At 34.8% G+C, this 14,364-nt stretch overlaps 1 protein-coding gene across 1 annotated transcript in view; it reads right to left on the reverse strand.

The window, feature by feature from the left end:
• Positions 1-825: 825 nt before the first annotated feature.
• ANKRD55 (ankyrin repeat domain 55) overlaps positions 826-14,364 on the reverse strand; it is a 97,887-nt gene continuing 84,348 nt past the window's right edge. Inside the window, exons 10-11 of the mRNA XM_031965229.1 lie at positions 3,931-4,032; positions 826-1,213 (exon numbers count right to left, since the gene is read on the reverse strand). Of these exons, the coding sequence (XP_031821089.1) occupies positions 1,092-1,213; positions 3,931-4,032 (224 nt within the window). The 3' untranslated portion in view covers positions 826-1,091. The remainder of the gene's footprint in view (positions 1,214-3,930; positions 4,033-14,364) is intronic.

Here is a 14,364-nt window from a genome sequence, read left to right on the forward strand (position 1 = left end):
CAGCATTGGCTCCGGAGTTTGTTGGGATCTTGAGCTGGGTCTCTTATTTTGAAATGAAAGAGTGAATTGAGCAAGATAGTCACTATCTGAGGAATGTGTGGGAAATGCTCATTCTTGCCTGTTTAACTAGGATATCAACTTTTCCAATTCATATTCTCTACTCAGTAGTGGGAAAAGTGTTCCTATCTGAAAATGACAATAGGTGGAAATACTGTTATAGCAAAATAAAGACACAAAGGTTGTTGAGGAAATTCAACAGTCATTAACTTGGCTTTATCCAGGAACTGACAGCCTTATGAGGTATTTTTCAGAAGTAAGTATGCAAAAGTCTTAAGCTATTTCTGATTAAAAGGAGTTTATTGACTTCCTTTTAAATAACCGGAAAGAGTGGGCAGAACCTCAAGGTAGGAGACCTGGACTGTAGCCCTGGCTCTAGCCTCCCTTATCAGTTACATGACTTTGAGAAAGTCACTCAACTATTTTCTCTTTTGCAAATTGGAATAATTATGCTTGTAGGCTGTGCTTCATAGGATTGCAGATGATTGTATATACATTATACTGTAATCAGAAGCATGAAATAACTGCAAATAATTATTAATTTTAATTAAGGCAAAACTCTTCAAGATGAAATTTTTTTTCCCAATCTAGCCTAGAATGTTTTTACAATATGAAAGCTAGCAGAACATATTAACCTTTTATGTTACTTGAGAGAAAAAATTTAACAAAATCAAGAAACTTTCTACAAAGCAAACTCAATCACACAAACTAAGAGAATATATATATATATATATATATATATATATATATATATATATATATTTCCACTATCATCTTGTACATGGAAATCACAGGAACTCACAAACTTACAATGTACAAAATATATTAATATGCTATGAAATTCCAATATTTCTTTGCTAAAATGTATTATGTTTAGAGTTTGAAATGTGAAGTTGCAAAAAAATGTAATGGCTCTTTAATAAACAACTTAAAATGCATCTTACTTATGAAATATGATAGTCATTATTAAAATATTTATGCTATGTTCATTCTGACTCTCTTTAATGCACATTTTTGCAACCACTGGCTCATGGCTATTTCTCATCAGATGTTATTCTAGAATGTTCTTTACTTTCTTCTCTTGGGATGGTGGGTCCTTTCTGGCTTGGAATGGCAGGAAGCACCCGAATGGTCCTTAAAGTCTCTCCAGACAGAACTAGCAAGAAAGAATAAAAGAGGTGGTTTTGAATAAATCCCTGAATTTGGTGAGAACTAATAGAGAACTCAATTAAATTAAAATATTTATTAAGGATCTTCTTTGGTAAAGGGTCATATAAAGAGAAGTTACAAATTGTACTTGCTCTCTAATATGTTTTATAGAGCTTATATTCTGTTTTTTTGGAGTATAATACAGAAGCTTAGAAATTACAGAGCATGGCTAGTTAGTATCTGGACCACAGAAGGAAAAAAAGGGGGAGAAATTCCTTTTTTTTTTTTGAAGCAGGAAAATATCTTCAGAGTGAATTGTCTTCAGGGTTTAGTTCATAAAAGTTAGAAATGTTAAAAACATTTAAAAAAATAAAAAAAAAATTAAAACAGGACCCAGCCAAAAGATTACTAAAACATGATTAGACTGATTGCAGACTCCTTATAGTATACAGTTTCTTTGAGGACAGGGTCTGGTCTTTTTTTTTTTTTTTTTTTTGCTTGTATTTGCATTTCCAGTATTTAGCACAGTGCCTGGAACATAAATGCTTAATAAATGCTTGTTTTTGATATTGTTTTGGGAGAAATCATAGGTTTGGAGTGGAAAACAAAAAGGATATGATGAATCTTTTAAAAATACATTCATTGGGGCAGCTAGGTGGCATAGTGGATAGAGCAACAGCCCTGAAATCAGGAGGACTGAGTTCAAATCTGCCCTCAGACAACTCTGTGACCCTGGGCAAGTCACCTAACCCCAATTGCTTCAGCAGTAAAATAAAACAAAACACATTCACTCTCTTTGAACAAGAGACCCCATTATGGGGTTTAAGTTTCAACAATGTCATAGATAAAAAGAAAGTCCCCATATACACCAAAATATTTATAACACCGCTTTTTGGGACAGCAAAGAGTTGGAAACAAAAAATAGATCCCTACAGATTAGGTAATGGCTCAACAAATTATAGTACATGAATGTAATGAAATATTACTGTTTTGTAAGAAATGATGTATGTGAGGAAGACAGAAAAGCATGAAAAGATCTATATATACATTGATGCAGAGTGAAGAGTCAAGAAAATAATATTCACAATAGCCACAACAATGTAACAACCACACACAAACACACATGAAGTGAATGTAACAAAATCAGAATGATCAAACGTGACTCAAATGAAGGGCTATAAAAGGATACCCCTAAAAATCCAACCCTTTGTGGAATAAGAGGTCTCCATATGTTTTATATAATACACATAATTTTCAGACTATTTAATACATTGATCAATTATGATGATTTTTCCCTCTTTTTCTTTTTTGTGTTTAAAAATTATTTTTATATGATATGATTTAGTAAGAGAGGGAAAACAGTACTGGGAAAAAAGTATGATTTTATAAAAAACAGAACACAATGATAAAAACTTTAAAAAAATAAATCAGCTACTGACAGTTAAAAAAATACCACAAAATCCCTAAACCTCAATGCCATTTCTAACTAACTTTCTACATTGTATTAACTATTTGAGTATAATTCCTTGGTTAAAACAATTACATCTTTCTGCTTAGTTTTAGATCTTTCATAGAGGATAGACAAGTACTTTTCATTTAAAAAAAACAATAGCTTGTGGGATTGAATTGGCTTGGCAACAGTGAGGAAGTCCTCCTACATTTAGTTATCTCCTTAAATTCTGATGGAATATTTTGTCAAATAGGAAAAGGAGACTCCATGATGTCCCAGAAGTATCAGGAAAAAATGTCAGTTTATTTTCTCCTTCCTAGTTCAAAGAAAAATTTCAGAGGATGACTTGAAGTTTTTAAGACTTTGAAGGGTTCTAAGAATACTCTTTGGATATAGAATGTCAAAGCCTTGACATTTTTATTCATGAAACAAGCTCACCATCTGACTGAATACTTTAATAACATTTTTCTGCTCTTCAGGAATTTGTTAATTCTCATCCTCATAAAACTCACCAATCAGGCTTATCTGAAATTTTCTGATGGTCATCAAATTTAATTTTCTCCTCTTCTGTAAGGGATTGGATATCCTTCAATCATGAAATACCACATCTTTACCAATAGAGAACAGAGACTTGCATAAAGAGGCTAGTTCTCTGAAATATATAAAAACCCTATATAATATATGATATAAAAATCCAAACCAAAACAAAACTCCTTAGGAAGAGTCATTAAGAAAACAAATCCTATCCCTAAAGATTATTTTCATATGTTATTATGGTGAGATCTCAGAAATTTTCCATGAGAACGAAATTCTTTTAGACTAGGAGTTCTTAACCTTTTTGTGTGTCATGAAGTAGTGAAGCCTGTGGACCCTTCTCAGAAGCATTAAAAAAATCATAATTGAAGGAAATGTTGAATTTAATAAGTATGGTAAAAATAAAGATGTAATTTTTTTCTTATCCAAATTGCTGGATTCTGTGAAGTCTATCAATGGACCGCAGATTAAGAAATGCTTTCTTAGAATTTTCCCTTCCCCTCCACTATTTGGGATGAAGACAAATCAGCTATGTGGTCCCAGAAAAAAAGTAAGAGAACCAAAACCTTCTTAGTTGACTAGCAGATTGGGGGTGGGATGTAGGAAGTACGATGGTTTTTTTTTATTTTCCTTTAAATTAGAAGTCTGACATCCAACATTCCCTGGAAAAATGAAAGTAAACAGGAAGAACCCTAGATATCTAATAGAAAATAAAGGAAGTCAATGAGAATGATACTTACATTTCCCAACACAGTGAGATGGTATTGGAGCCAGACTGTTGCGCACGAAAGGAATATCTTTTACTTTGGTTCTGTCTAGGGGGAAATGCTGAAAACTTTGCCCTATGGACAGATATAATCACATAATTTAATCGAGAATAAAATGCTCACAATCATATCAAATGAGGAGTGAAATCAGAAAAGTTGCTTGGGGTTAGAAACTTTGAAATGTCCAAAAAAAAAAAAAGAAGAAGAAGAAGAAGAAAAATTACTTGGAATGATTTCTTGAATGAATTGTATCTTAGGTAAAATTTACCTAAAAATATATTAAAATCACAGAATCCTTTGAGCTGAAATTGTCCCAATCCACCTGAATGGAAGCCTCTCCAGAACGTCAGTGACAGAAGTCATCTAGCCTCTTCTTGAACATTTTTCGTGAAGGGGAATTTAGACTCAAATAAGCCATTTGGGGATGGCAAAAGTCTAACTGTTAGGATGTTCTTTTTTATACTGAATTAACATCTGCCTTTCTGATAATATTTTTGTTATAGTTTGGTTATAGATCTATTTTGGGGGGCCAAGCAAAATAGGTAGGACTAGTTCATCTTTCACATGATTATCCTTTTAATATTTGAAGTCATGTCCCTGTCCCCCATGTTGTCTCCACTCCAGGATAAAAGTTCCCACATTCTTTCAACTGGGCCTCATAAGACATGCTTTTATTACTATATAGTTTCAGAACCTAGCATTTAGCATAGTTCTTGCATATTAATAGATGCCTAATAAAGATTTATTGATTGGGTCAGAAGGTGCCTACAAAGTTGCCTAGCACAACCTATGCAAGTTGTACCCTCTGCAATATCCCTTGAATGTGGCCATCTTACACATTCTTGAAAAACCTCCAATGGAGAAGAACTTGCTACTTACCCTCTGAAGTCTTTCAAGGCAGTTCACTTAACTTTTAGATGAATAAGTCAGTGTTGGATGGTGGATAGAAAGTCAGTCTCAAAGCCAGCAAGTCCTGGGTACAAGTCCTTCCTCTTGGCTAGGGGTTTCTGAGATAGTACCTTAATATCTCAGTGCTCTAAATAACTCTCTAAGACTGTTAGTTGCTGAGGAGGTACTAACCTATATTGATAAAGGAAATTTTCTCACCTGAGAGTTCCCTACATTAATGAAATCATAGGTGGAAGCCCTATCCTCTATGGTTATTAGCAAGTTTCTATCCATTTCTACCATTCTGTCATTCCTAGAATTGTCCTCTGGATCTGAAAATATATCTACTCTTACTTCTTCATATCATCTCTTCAGATATCTGAAGGTATCTATCATTTTTCCAATCCCTAAATTTTCTTTTTTCCAGGTGAAACACTTCCAGTTTCTTCAGCTTATCTTGACATGGAATGTCCTTTGGTCACCTCACCATTCTGATTGCTCCTGAACACCTTTTTTAAAAGAGACAGAGCACTAAAGAAGTATTTCAAATGTGTCCTGACCTGGGCAGAACTTAGATAACCTTTAGAACCTCTTTTATGCTGGACACTATTAATTCAGTCCTTTATTAATTCAAGTTAAGGTCGCTTTTGCCATATCACAAGTACTACTGAGTTATACTGAGCATGTAGCCACAACTTCCCCACTCCAGGATCCTTCTCACATGAGCTTCTTTCTAGTTATGCTTCCCTCATTTTTCACATAGTTTTTTAGGCTACATTTATGACTGTTCAATTTTATCTTATCAGATATGGGTTATGATTATAATCTGCTGAGGAATTTTTAAATACTAAGTTTGTCTTGTAATGCATTAATTACATATTCCAACTTTGTATCCTATATGCATTTGAGCAGCATGTAAACTGTGCCTGCTTCTAAACAATCAAAAATATTGAACATCTCAAGACCAAGTACAAATCTATCAGGTGCAACACTGGAGACTTCCTTTCAAGTTGACATGGACCTGTTAATCATTCTTTGGGTCATAACCTGAATTCACTTTGTTACTATTATTTGGCTTATATGCTCCATTTTATCCAGAGCTTTTTAAATAGCTTTGCTGAAATCCACGATGGAAGCTAGGATAATAGAGTTAAGGTTGGCAGGGACCATAAGAAATGCTCTAGTCCAGTCTTTACAGATGCTTTACTATGTTATATACTGATTTGTCTACTAGTCTAATAATTCTGTCAAAAAAAGAAATAGATTAATTTGGCATGATCTTTTCTTAATGAAGTCAAGTTGATTCTTAATGAACACTACTTCTATTTCTAAATATTCATACCCACTCCTTTAATACACATTCTAGAGTTTTTTCAGGAAAAAACTCAAATCTATTTATTTAGTGTTATTCTTTCCTTTAAAAAACATTGGGACACCAATTTTATCTCTCTATTTATTTTGCTCCTCCATGATTTTTTACAGGTCACTGATAGTGGCTTTAATTTTTTCAGTATACTGAGCTTGGGCCTGATAACTTGATATTCACTCTTATTCTCTCTTTAGTTCATTAGTTTTGGTTTTTTTTCCCCTCTCATCATTCCATATGCTGAGCATTCTTACACAGGGATGTGCTGGGAAATATTTAACAACCTGCTATCTGGGGGAAATGTGTTAGAATCCTAGTAATAACTCAATGGAGTTTTTAGAAACAATGCTTATTGGTTCACACATTAGAACGAATCCTCACAAGGTGTTCAGTCACTAGAATTGATAGAAACAATGCTTGTGTGCTTGGATTTACACCTTTGGGAGAATTCACACATTAGAGGTCACACATTTGAGAGTTCACAATTAGCTCACACATTGGAGTTCACAAATTTGGGAGATTCACAAGTCAGAAACCCACAATCCCACTCTCTCAGAGGAGTCAACTTTTGGTTTCACACCTTTAGGAGATCATATATAAGAAGCTCCTAGAGCTTCAGTCAGTCAGTCAGTTCAGAAGATTGCCAGGAGTTGGAGTTGAGCTAGAGGCAGAAGCTGGCAGAAGCAAAAGACTAGCAACGAGAGCTCTCGGAACCAAAGAAAATTAAACAGGCTATTTTGGAAAAGACAATAAAAGACTGTACTTAAATCCCTGGCTGTATTTGAGATGATTATTATTTGGAACTGAAATGAAGGCTGCCTCCAGAAACCTCCCCAAGAAACCTGCTCCCAGAGAGAACTATCATATTATACAAAAGAAGAGAACATCACATATTGGCTCCTGAACAGGGACTGACAGGACCCTGATCTCAGATCCTGATTCCAGTGGAAAAGTCTCCTCAACCCAGAAATTAGGGTGAGTACAACAAAGAAATTTTGTTAAAAGAGTTAAAGTAGAATTTCAGTTAAGATGGGACACGTTTGGAAAACAGCCTTCTGTTTCTGTTCAAGGAAAATGTTTAGAGAGTATTGTCAAGGTTATGGAAAGCCACGATTTGATTATAATTTTGGAGCAGATCACTGAACTTTTAGAAATTGTAAAGCACATATGTCCTTGGTTCTCTATGGAAAAAGAATTGGATCCAAATGAGTGGAAATTAGTAGGAGAGCAACTAGGTGAATACTACAATTCTAATCCAAACTCAGTGGAGTGGAAATTAGTAGAAGAGGATCTTTGTCAATTCTGCAATAAAAATGGACCTGACTCAATTTCCAAAGACATACTTAATACATATAATTTAATACAACTGGCTTTAGGAAATTATATAAGTGTTAGAATAAGGAAAAAGACTAAAGAGCAGGAAGGGGAGGTGCCAACTAAACTAGGTGAAAAGGAGGAAGAATCAGATAAGAATGGAGTTAAGTACAATTTTGAGTGTGATACTTCACAGCAGGAGAAATTAGATCATTCCACATCTCATGACCCTCCCCTCTCAATTAACCCTTCATAGGTGGAGGAAGAAGGAGGAGGGGGAGAGGCAGAAACATAATCAGCATCTCCTGTGAAACAGAATATGACAAGATTAGAAAAGGCATTGATTAAGGCAAAAAATGAAGGAAAAGATATATATGATTTTATAAATGCATATCCTGTGATTGAAGAGCTTGACTCTTCAGGTCAAAAAAGGAGAAGATACACTCCTTTTAATTTGGAAAACATTAAGGATTTGAAAAAGGGTTGCACTTTTTATGGGGCTACATCCTTTTATGTTAAAATGTTACCAGATAATTTGTCTTATGAAATCTTAACCCCAAATGATTGGAAATCCATAGTTAGAACATGTTTAGAACCTGGACAAAATTTGTTGTGGCTTTCAGAGTTTCATGAATCATGTAGGATTCAAGCCCAATGCAACAGGCAAACAGGAGCTAATGTACAAATAGCTTTTGACCAACTAGCTGGTGAAGGTCAGTATGGAGAGAATTCAGGACAAATTTATTATCCCATACCAGTGTATGAGCAAATTTCTAAGGCTGCAATAAAATCTTGGGGTTCCCTCCCAGGACAAAAAGATTGAGGGGGAGCCTTCACAAAAATAGAACAAGGTTCCAATGAACCTTTTGCAGATTTTGTGGGACGTTTGCAAACAGCTGTAATAAGAACCATTGGAGATAATGCAGCTACAGAAATAATGATGAGACATCTGGCTAAGGAAAATGACAATGAGGTTTGCAAAAGAATTATATGGGGACTAGACAAAGATGCTCCTTTAGAGGAGATCATAAGATGCTGTGCCACAGTGGGCACAAAAGCTTATTATACCCAGACTATGATGAACATGGAAAGACAGGATCCCTCTTGGTAAGGGACTTCTAGAGAAACTCATCGATGTTTTCAGTGTGGAAAAGTTGGACATTTGAGAGCCCAATGTAGATATGGAGACAGAGTGAGATGACAGGGTGAGAGAAGACCTAAAACCCATGTCCAAAACGTAACCGAGGCTTTCACTGGGCCTCAGCATTTAGACTGACCCAGTGAAATAAGAGACAGGGCCCAGCCCCAAGATATACAAAAGACAGATGAAGCATGATGGCAGCTGAGGTTACACCCAGAGAGTCTTTAGAAGGTCAGGACTCTGATGTGATCAATCAGCCTAAAAGTAATCACATGACAGAAAGTGATTATAATTGTGGAGAATACAGGCTTTTTAAACCAACAGAGCAGTGTCCAGTACAAACAGCTCCAATGTAATTGCCAGATGATGAGGAGAAATCCCAAAAGTCGTAAATAGAAGGGAATTAGATAGGTTAACTGCCTAGGAGAGAGGGTTTGCTTGTGTTCCTACAGATAGAGAAGGAAACAGATGGATGGCAATGAGCACCGGGAGAGAGACAGAAAGAGAGAAAAACCTTGAAACAAGGGAGAAGATTTAAGAAAGATCTGACATTGAAAGAGCATGGCTAACAATGAGACTGTTTAAAGAACTTTAAAATCTTCAGGAATCATTGGATTCCCTAATACAAAATGAGACTGTTTCAAGGACTTGAAAACCAGCAGGAATCATTGGATTCCTTGAGATGAAAAAACTGTTGATGAGATTATTGCAGTACTTTCAAAGCTTGCAGGAATTATTGGATTCCTGGCACATGAACTAATGGACAATGGATTCCTTTGGGACTATTTCTAGGACTTATGGACATGTATAAATTCTCATGTCAATTCATGTTATTTGTTACATTACTACTAGCCTGTGTTATATTGCTATGTGCTTATGTAATTATGTGTAATACCTCACATATTGATGGATTTATGTATACTTGTTTCAAATAAGCCCCTTTAGAAACCGGCTAATCTGATTTGATTTCCCATTTCCTTTGGTGTTTTCATCTCCCTTCCTGAGAAGTCAGAGAGGGTGTGACCACCTTCTTTTTATGGTGTTTTCACTTTTTTTTTGAGCAGTCAGGGAAGGCATGATCATCTTTTTTGGGCGTTCTCACCTTCTTGAGAATTCAGGGAGGTCATAACCACCTGTGTTCTAAATCAAAAGAAAGTGGGAGATGTTAGAATCCTAGTGATAACTCAATGGAGTTGATAGAAACAATACTTATTGGTTCACACATGTTAAGTTACTAGAATTGATAGAAACAATGCTTGTGTGCTTGGATTTACACCTTTGGGAGAATTCACACATTAGAGCTCACACCTTTGAGAGTTCACAATTAGCTCACACAATGGAGTTCACAAGTTTGGGGAGATTCACAAGTCAGAAACCCACAATCCCACTCTCTCAGAGGAGGAGTCAACCTTTAGGTTCACACTTTTAGGAGATCATATATAAGAAGCTCTTAGAGCTTCAGTTAGTCAGTCAGTTTGGAAGATTGCCAGGAGATGGAGTTGAGTTAGAGGCAGAAGCTGGCAGAGGCAAAAGACTAGCAACGAGAGCTCTCAGAATCAAAGAAAATTAACCAGGCTATTTTGGAAGAGACAATAAAAGATTATACTTAAATCCCTGGCTGTGTTTGAGGTGATTATTTCTTGGAACTGAAATGAAGGCTGCCTCCAGAAACCTCCCCAAGAAACCTGCTCCCAGAGAGAACTATCATATTATACAAAAGAAGAGAACACCACAAAAATGTACACATAACACACATTTAAGTTGAATCTGAACTATTAATATTTGCCCCATCACTTTCTTATGTTCAAATAATACCAAAACAGCAAACCAATCCTTGATTTGTAGTATTTGCTGATATCTGGGGCATGAATGCTTACAATGAAAATTTAACAATTTGCTTTTGTGAGTCAGCACACCTCTGATCTTTTTATGTTTTTCATCTTCCTCTTGACTCCAAAAAAGATTAATAAATTACTTTTATAATCCCTAGCATTTCATTTTGAGTTCCAGCACACTCTTATTATAGGATGTTGTCTCAATTTATTCCTCGTTCCCTTCCTTTGCTTATATCTTCTCTACATACTTTTTTGAAATCTAAGAAGTTGGTCAACAACTTCTCTATACTTCCACATTAGACTCTTTAAATAGTTACTTTGTGTGATCCTCATAAGCATTGTTTATACTTGTGTCATCACATTTCTTTATTAAGAGCTTCTTCTCCTGATTAGACTAATATCTGTGGAATTTTTGTTCTTTATTGGAATTCTTTGAAATCTTATGTCAAAGGAACCATCAGGTAATGCCCTACTTTACTTTCCTTCTCTATCATGAGCTCTAAGATTGAAATGATCACTTCTTCCCAATGTTCTTCCTATCATTTCTACTCTAGCAACCACTTTCTCCTTATTGTTCTGAATCAGGTGCAGAATAATGGTTTCATTATTGTTTCACTATAACAACTTAAATGAACATTAAATCAAGTCAATAATTTATTAGTTGCTTTGTTTTTGGCAGAGATCAGACATCAGAAGATGTCTAGACAATTTCAGCACAAATTTCAATTATATCATGCTTTTGTCCCAAATTTGTGATCAGTTTCTTAAACTCATTTATTTTTTCCTTCTGGCTTGATAGTTTGTAGTAGACTTGTATTATAATATTGCTTGTGTTTCTTCATTCTTCTTTATTGTTATTCATTGTTAGATTTCTTGACTCTTTGTGTCATGAATTTACTTTAATCAGTTTTTATTTTAAATATTCAGTGTCACTGCTGTATTTTCTTCTGTTTATGTAACACATTGTAGTCATATAAGTCATATTGTGGACATGTAACCATATTGTATGTAAGAATACCAACCTATCAAATCTTAGAGATATCTAAGAAATCAAATTTGATAAGATTTCTAGTTCAATTTATTTATTACCTTTACCTTTTATGTTTGTGTACAGGCATCCAAGGCCATGAACTTTATTCTCTCAAAAATATCATACATACATAAATCACACACATACATACACAGATATAATACATATATGTATATATGCATTTCCCTTGAAAATCCTGTTCCTCCTCCCCTACAAGTACTTTACCTTTTCAATATAACTCCTAAAATATACTGTGTGGAAGTAAACACAATTATCTACATGTGTTCTGAAGAAATTACATCTAGGAGTTTCCTGGTACAAATAGTGTATGTTTATTAATGAAATTTAAGATTTAACCAAGAACCAGTTTATTCAGTGGCATCCAACTTTTTGTGACCCCACTTGGAGTTTTCTTGGCAAAGATACTGGAGTGGGTTGCTTCTGAAGATCATTTTACAGATGAGGAAACTAGGGCAAACAGCCCAGGATTATACAATTACTAAGTGTCTGAGGCTGAATTTGAACTCACAAAATATGTCTTCTTGAGTCCAAGTATAGTGTACTATTACTCTGCCATTTAACTGCTCAGCCAAGAGTTAGCTTTACAGTTATTATTATTATTGTGGATTGGAGAAGACAGAGTGATTTCATATTGTTAACTCATATTAAATCAACAATCTACAAAATCCCAGGTTTTTTTTACCACACCTGTAATCTTGCTATACTTTTGAAGTTGCTTTTTTTTTAGCCCAAGTACAGAACTTTACATTTACACTCATTAAATTTCATCTTATTAGATTTAAATCATTTTTCCAGCCTGTTGAAATTTATTTTGGATTCCTTTTTGGATATTCCTCTGACTTGTGACCATGCATTTAAAACAAGAAAGAAGGAAAAGTGGTATATATGAAAAGTAGGGCATAATTAGTTATATAATAAATGCTCAATGGACTTTTAAAAATAAATGAATAGTCCCCTGAAATAGAAGGGGGGGGGGATGTAGTTACAAAATTATTCAAGAAATCTATGAACTCATCTTAATACAACAGATTTGAGTTTCAAACATCTGAAAACTGAAGTGAACCAAAGAAATATTTGAATATTGCCACCATCAACACTGTTAACTGCAGTCTCTCAGATAGATGGAGATTCTGGGGGGGGATATGTTGTCCATTCATTTGGTTAGTGGTCTGGTGGGGAAGAAGGAATTCAAACCACAACTACCACAATGTATGGATTTTCAGGGTTTGCCACTAGACCTTACTGTGCAAAACATGGTTTCTTGTGTATTATAAAAATAGAGAAGACAATTTCCTGGAATTTAATTTCCTAAGAATTCAGTGTGTCAGTGAATGAATAAAGCCTAAGTAGTATTTGTATCACAAGACCAAATAAAGCACATTTTCTCTATTAATTTCTTTTTGGCTGAAGAAATGCAAAGCCATATAATATAAAGGCTTGAAGGGATTCCAGAGACTATTTGATTTTTCTCCTGTGGACAATAAAAGCCAGGGAGGGAAATGACTTTACCAAAGTGACACAGAAAAATAATTTCAGTCAGGACTATTATATAGTAGTATGATATAGTACTATAACTATAGTACTATATTTATAGTATACCATATTCTATTGCTTTTCCCACTTTACACTGGCAAATTGATTTACTGATCAAAGCACTGGATTGCCTATCTATGTCAGAATACTATGGCAAAGGGAAATGGCTTGAAATTGAAATGTGACATATGTATATATGTAAAAGAATGCTATGGAAGGTTGTATACTGCCAGTGTGGCTTCCTATATGATATGATGTGAAGGCATCTAAGCATCTTACTTTATATATTACTTATCATCTAACCATTATTGTATATTTTTTTGATTCTTAAACCATTTTGGTCTTAAATTAAAAACAAAACAACATAAAAGATGAAGCTCTTTGAAGAAGATGATAGCCCTTTCAAGCTAATGTTTAATTTGTGACATTTTTAGCAAGTATTAGACCTTAGCTAGGTATCTTGGAATGTATTTAAGATATGTAAAGGGGCAAAGGACAGGAGGAGGAGAAAATGGGCAACAAAGGAAGAAAGTGTTAGATTTGGCCCTGTAATACCGTTGCATGAAATCACAAGAGTGCAGAAAGTAGAAAGAAAGGTCTTTCACAGCTTGATGAAAGTGCTTAATTTAGGGTGGATGAAAGATCGGTTAAAAAATTTTAGAAAAAAATTTCACAATAGTTTCCTTATCATGTGCTGGGTGGTGGCTATTTTGGGGAAAGAGAAAATAAAGTGAGCATTTTCTTGCATTTGGAGTGTTAGCTTAGGAAAGGGATTATTTTCTGGCTATTAGAATAGGCATGTTTCTCTCATTCATCTTCTTTAAAAGCATTAGTCAAAGAATATTATGCTGATGTGATTTTATATTCCAACTCATTAAGATAAGTGCCCCAGCTCCCTCCCCCTCTTCCTCAGCCTCTAGTCCTCTATGCCAGTTCTGGGTAACAGTTAAACGATAGTCATTAAGGCTAACAGTTCTGGGTTGCTGATGTAAGCAAAGTGCAGCAATTGCCAGTAATTCAAGCAATAACCCAGCCCATTCCCATTATTACTTATTAAACCCAAGGCAGGAGTGGAGAAAATTCAAAAGAAAATGGTGATCAAAGTTTGTGCCAATGGTATAGGGATATTATTTAAATTATCTAATTGCTTTACCACAGCAAGCTTTTGCCTATAATACAGAAATATTGCTTAGAAATGTGCTGAGATTTTACTGCTAGGATTATAGCTAAAAAGCTGGAAAAGCCTCTGTTGGATTTCCTTTCACATTTTTCAGTAGCC

This window comes from Sarcophilus harrisii, chromosome 1 (genome assembly GCF_902635505.1).
Source record: "Sarcophilus harrisii chromosome 1, mSarHar1.11, whole genome shotgun sequence".
NCBI lineage: Eukaryota > Metazoa > Chordata > Mammalia > Dasyuromorphia > Dasyuridae > Sarcophilus > Sarcophilus harrisii.